The sequence below is a fragment of the Lolium perenne genome, chromosome 3, assembly GCF_019359855.2.
Source record: "Lolium perenne isolate Kyuss_39 chromosome 3, Kyuss_2.0, whole genome shotgun sequence".
NCBI classification, from domain to species: domain Eukaryota; kingdom Viridiplantae; phylum Streptophyta; class Magnoliopsida; order Poales; family Poaceae; genus Lolium; species Lolium perenne.
This window is the reverse complement of record NC_067246.2, coordinates 347938822-347944936: the sequence shown is the minus strand read 5'-3', so window position 1 is coordinate 347944936 and position 6115 is coordinate 347938822. Positions and strand designations below refer to the sequence as shown.

General features: G+C 42.0%; 1 protein-coding gene across 1 annotated transcript; it reads left to right on the top strand.

The window, feature by feature from the left end:
• Positions 1-1621: 1621 nt before the first annotated feature.
• On the top strand, positions 1622-2470 carry LOC127340542 (3'-5' exonuclease-like). Its single transcript, XM_051366283.1, has 2 exons — positions 1622-1899; positions 2002-2470. Exons 1-2 carry the CDS (start codon positions 1622-1624, stop codon positions 2468-2470), a joined length of 747 nt encoding a protein of 248 aa, XP_051222243.1.
• Positions 2471-6115: the final 3645 nt, after the last annotated feature.

Genomic DNA, 6115 nt, shown 5'->3' with positions numbered 1-6115 from the left:
CATACAAACAGTGTTAACGTTTTCTTTGTTTATATTTTACTTTTTTGTAGCTCATTCCATTTGATGTTGCACGTGGATACTATAGGCCGAGAGAAGGTGCTGCTATTTTTTATAGCAGATCTATTAATGGAAAAATGGTTGGAGCTTATACAATCTACAAGGGGCAGCATATTGAGTTTGTAGATGGATGGAATGCGTTCTGTGTAGCAGCTCATCTTGTGATAGGTTCATTAGTATGTCTGAATATTGAGTTCAGGGATTTGTGCATCAGGCTTGAGATTGAAGATATCACATTATAAGATATGCATATGGATGAATCCTCATAGAATGAAAGGAGAAATTGTAATTCATCTTTGTATTCGGGTTGTACTATTTTTATTTCAGCAAAAACTTTCGTGCGTTTTGTAGTAAAAACTAATTTTTGTAATTCAGACTATTTTTAGTGTCACACGTTTTTCAGGACATAATACGTTGGTTAATTCTGTTTCAACCCTAAATGCACATGTGCTGCTGATATATTCGGTTAACATTCCGGACAGGTAATAATAGGCCGGTTTGTACTAAGCCCATTAACGTGGAGCATGGACGCAGGGAAGGAATACTCATGGCCCATCCAGCAGGGTTCTGTAGTTTTCTTTTGTTTTTTTTTCAACTCGAATTTAACTGAAATTTAATACTTTATTTTCACATAAATTCAAAAAATGAAAAAACCTTCACACTTCGTCTTAGAATGGATACGAGAGTGTGTGCAAAAATTTCTGGAGCGTTTCTCGAAGGTCGAAAAATCCACATTCTTAGAAATGGAACCGTTTGGGTTACATCAAACCACTTTTTGTAAGCTAGTCGATTTTTCGACCTTCGAAAAAAATTCCAGTTTTTTTTACCCAATATGTCACACGTTTTTGTGAACATAATCCGTTGGTTAAAACTTTTTTTGAATTTTTTGAATTTAACCAGGTTTGCTGTAGATTTATTGAAATCAAAAGTAAAAAACTTATCAGTTAGGCCGAAAGACATGTAACGCGGTTTGTACTAAGCCCATTAACGTGGAGCATGGACGTGGGGAAGGAATACTCATGGCCCATCCATCAGGGTTCTCTAGTTTTCTTTTGTTTTTTTTTTCAACTCGAATTTAACTGAAATTTAATTGTTTATTTTCACAGAAATTCAAAAATTGAAAAAACCTTCACACTTCGTCTTAGAATGGATACGAGAGTGTGTGCAAAAATTTCTGGAGCGTTTCTCGAAGGTCGAAAAATCCACATTCTTAGAAACGGAATCGTTTGGGTTACATCAAACCACTTTTTCTAAGCTAGTCGATTTTTCGACCTTCGAAAAAAAATCCAGTTTTTTTTACCCAATATGTCACACGTTTTTGTGAACATAATCCGTTGGTTAAAACTTTTTTTGAATTTTTCGAATTTTCGAATTTTTCGAATTTTCGAATTTTTCGAATTTGGCCGTCAGACATGTAACGGGCCAATGTGGGCCGCCAGACCTCTAACTGCATGTTCGCCTCCCGCCCATATATCCGCCCAATACTGTGGCAGTTCCACCGTTCTGTCCCAACCCCGGCCGTTCGTCTACCGCATCCCAGTGCTCCCTTCCTCCCACGCTGTCCATGGCATCTGCCTCTTCCTCCGTCGTGGCCGGAGACGAGAAGTCCACGACGGAGAAGTACCGCATCCTTGCGCATGGGAGTACATATATCGACGTCGTCTACACCAATGAGGCGGCGACTGTTGATAGAATTCTTCGTATGTACGAGGGTTGGCTCGACGAGGACGAGGACAGGTTCAAGTTCGTTGGTCTGGATCTCGAGTATGACTCTAGCGGACACAAGTTGGCGGTAATGCAAATCGCCATGAGGGAGCACGTTCTTGTATTCCACTACATTAGGTACAAGGATCATTGAAATTTATGTCACTACATTGAATTTAAAGCGTCCCTACATTTTCATTACAGTACTTGTTGAATTTATTTGTGCTGCTCTTGACAAAGGTGCAAGGATCATTGTCCGCGCCTACTGACTTTTCTCAAGGACAAGCAATACACTTTTACAAGTGTTGATAAAAGAAATGACACAAAAGTTCTTCGTGCGGCCGGTCTTCCTGTTCCAGAAGAGAGACACATCGACATCCAGGACATTTTCAAGATTAATGGTCAACCGCAGGCTGGAATGGCTGATCTTGCAGCAAAGCTCATTGATCCCAAGTTTGCCAACATGAAGAAGGACTTCAAGTACAACCGGCTTCGGAAGGAAGGGCATGGTTTCTGGGAATGCAAGCCACTGTCCTGGATGAACCTCGAGTACGCAGCTATTGACGGCTATCTCAGTTATGAGATATACAACAAGATCTACACGGTGAACGAGGGACAAGCTCACCTCCAGAGATCGGACCACATCTGCCCCAGATGCAAAAATCAGGATGAATCTTCATCAATGAACAAGCGTCAGAAGCAAGCCTGAGAGTGATAAGACTCAAGGGGGCAAGTACTAGTGTGTTTGTGCGATGTGTAATTATATATGCGATGTGTCCAAGACATAGTTGTGCTCTATGTTATTTGTGAACAAATTCTCCATATTGTTTTGTAAGTATCATACAGTGATCTGTGCAGTCTGTAATGGTATTCGCAATGTGTGCAAGACATAAGCTGTGCTCTATGTCATTCGTGAACAAAATTGTCCTAGTTGTGTTGCAAGTATCAAAATTCGACCTTTGACAATCTGACCAATGTTTGTACAACAAATAATACACAAGTGCAACAATGTGAATCGATCAAGTAGTGTTGTTCATACTTCCGATGGTCCCTCATATCTGCATTGCATGAAATAACACACAAGTCAGTGGCACATAAAATACTAGAAGATTAGTGCAAGCTATTTAAGAGTAGGGCTGAATCAGATACTCACTCCTTTTGTAGCCTGCACTTCATCTTGTTGTTTCTGTTATGACCTGGTTGATTGCAAGCAGTGCACAACCTCTCCTTCTTCCGCTCGTCGTGTGACAGTATCCTGCCATGTTTTGACGTCTGTTGATTCGTATCCTTGTCCTTATAGTACTTCTTGTTTTGTTTAGGTGCTCCTTTGGTCTCAGCTTTATCAGGATCACCCACTACTGGTGCATCTCCTCTGTTTTGTGCGTCCTCATGGTAAGCCGTTGAACGACTGTTCTGGTCACCTTTTCTCCTGTGTATTATGCCTTTCATACATTTCATAAGCTCGCTGTAAGATTCTGGGTCATGCAATGCTGCATCAAAAGCTTCTGCTCCAATTTGGGTAAGCTCGCTATGCTTTCTCCGCTCAGCTACCCCTTCCCATCCCCATCCGTACAAATCACTCTCGCGTCTCGAGGGCAAACCATACCTTGCATCCTTCGAGAACCTTCGGAGAACACAACAGTTCGGAATTTCAGAGCACCCCACAAAATGCAAAACAAACAAGATGTGCTTGCAAGGTAGCCCTTTCCGATACATCCTTCGGCAGCTGCACGTTATTGTTTCCTCTTTGCTTTCAGGTCTGTACTCCACTGAAAACAAATACTTACGGTTATTCATCCATGACACAACGAAGGTTGTTAACCCACCAGCACATCCAAGTTGATCTACAATCTCTAGGCCCCCAATCTTTTTCAGCTCCCCTTGAACGAGGTAGAAGTTTGTAGCAGTGAATTTACGGGCAGCAGACATCTCTATATCCTTGTACCTGGTAACTGCAACCGGCATCAGTTCGAGAGTCTATGGTGTCCTGGCGGGCCTCTTCCTCCCGGACACGGCTACTGTTATTCTCGTAGTGCACAACCATATCCACCATTGTCAGTCCAAAGTCAAGGTGGGTGTGTAGGGTGGAGTTCAAACTCTCGCTCCTCTGGTTGCTTTTCATTCCGAGGAAATATCCATTCGCTAGATACGCGGCTGACCACAACTTCTTCCTCCTATACATCCTCTTCATCCATTCTTTGGTTAATTCCGTCTGGTGCTTCTCGACGAATGCCCTCCATCTCCCCTCGAATACTTGTTCTGAAGTGGTGTAGTACAACAGCGACCGGAATTCATTGTGAGCCAGGGAGTCAATGTGCTTCTTCATGTTCTTCTCAATATGCCACGTACAAACACGGTACCACACGCCTGGAAAGACTTTACCAACAGCGGCGATCATTGCAGCGTCCCCATCAGTGATGATCCCTTTAGGCTTCTGCTGATACATGGCTTTCAGGAATGTTTCTAACAACCACTTGTATGTTACTTCCTTTTCGTCCGAGACAATGGCGCATGCAAAAACAGTAGTCTGGCGGTGATTGTTTATTCCCACAAAAGGTATGAACGGCATAGCATACCGATTTGTTTTGTACGTGCTGTCAAACACCAGCACGTCACCGAAGTCGGCATAGTCCTGCCGAGACTGAGAATCACACCAGAACAGGTGTAACAATTGTCCACCTTTACCAAGCTTGTAATCAACAAAGAATTCAGGATCATCTCGCTTCCTCTTCTCCATAATGCCAATGGTTGTGTTGGCGTCACCCTTTGCAAGCATCTTCCTCTTTTCACAGCAAGACATGTTGTAAAGATCCTTTCTTACAAATCCTACCATGCTGTATTTTCCATTGTCACTGATAAATGTCCTCATAATGTTGAATAATCTCATCCCAGCAGCTCCCAGTGACATGATCCTAGATTTCTGATGAGCCTTGATCTTTCTATGAGACCTCATAAAAGCGATTTGATCAGCTGTAGCAGGCTTATGGTTGTGATTGTCGTCAAATCTCAGAACAGTCCAAACACCCTTTTTCCTGTTATACGACACACTGAAATGGGCACCACAGTTGCAGCGAGACTCAGGACGGTGCCTATACGTTCGGTTTTCCATTTCTAAGTACTTGCTTTCACGTTGCCCAGCCCTTGAGCAAAGAAACCGCCTATACCGAATGGTGGGTGTCCCTAATTCATCAAGGCGTTCCTTTTTCTTCTCGCGTCGAATGCTAAAACCATGTTCTTTGGCATACTTGTTGTAGAAATAATAGGCAGCCTCTTCGGAAACAAAGATCATGGCCCTTACAGCCTCATACTTTCGCTGTCTGCTCATTTCAGCATCAATATCATATGGATCCTTATTATCTTCCTGCTTAGTATGGTCCAACTGGGAACTTCCTGTCACCTAAACAAATATGACAAACATGGCGTTATTGTTACAGACACTTTGATTTGTTCTATTATGCATTGCAATGCATCAAAATAAAATCTTACTTCGCTTTTGCATTCAGATTTTGACAGCTGTGAAACCCCCCCTTCTAATGATTTCGACTGCTCAGGAATATCCTCTTCATAAGCAAAGTCTTCCAAATCAGAATCCCCATAGTAGGTAAGCTCACTGTTTCTGATTACAACAACCTGCGCAATTTGTAGGAAAATAGCAAATTACATGTATATTCATCTTCACCTGGAAGAAGGCAAGTAAGATAAAAGAAAACATACATCACTCGTATTTTCAGAAGTGGGTTCATCATCTGTCTCTCTTATGCTGTCTTCATCATCGATGTCCATCTACAAAATTTGCAACAAGGAGGCAAAATTCAAGGACAAAATATTCCCATGCACACTGTACTGATAAAATATGAAAATGTGAGTGACTCACATTATCGACTCGAATCTGAGGATCACCAAAAATGCTATCATCATCATCAGACGAAGGTATTTCATATTCATCTTCTGAAGATGAAATATCAAAAGCATCCCATGTAGAGTCATCAACATCTGTAGTTGCTTTCTCATTGCCAATCCCAGAAGCCATAGAGCCGTCCATCTGTCCAAATAAAACCAACATCACTGACCTAATCAACATAAAAACTCGGCTTGGAATTCATTGTGAAATGCTTATTAACAAAAAATATACGAAAAATTGGTAAAATTTTGAACAACAAATTAAACCCTAAGCACAAATGCGACAATACATCCTATAAAGTATACATGGAATAAGAATAGAATAACAGTGTGGCACGGGGGGCTAACCTCTTCTGTTCGTCGGTGGCAATCTGGGCAGCCACGGGAAGTTGGGCTCGGCGGTGCTCTGCCTTGCAATGGAACGACCTATATGTCGATCGTGGGGAGGCGGAGG

What these genes read in the sequence shown, in the direction of transcription:
- LOC127340542 (XM_051366283.1), top strand. Translation starts at nt 1,622, where the DNA reads ATGGCATCTGCCTCTTCCTCCGTCGTGGCCGGAGACGAGAAGTCCACG. An exon ending in CTTGTATTCCACTACATTAG is followed by an intron (nt 1,900 to 2,001) that starts GTACAAGGATCA and finishes CTCTTGACAAAG; the next exon opens with GTGCAAGGATCATTGTCCGC.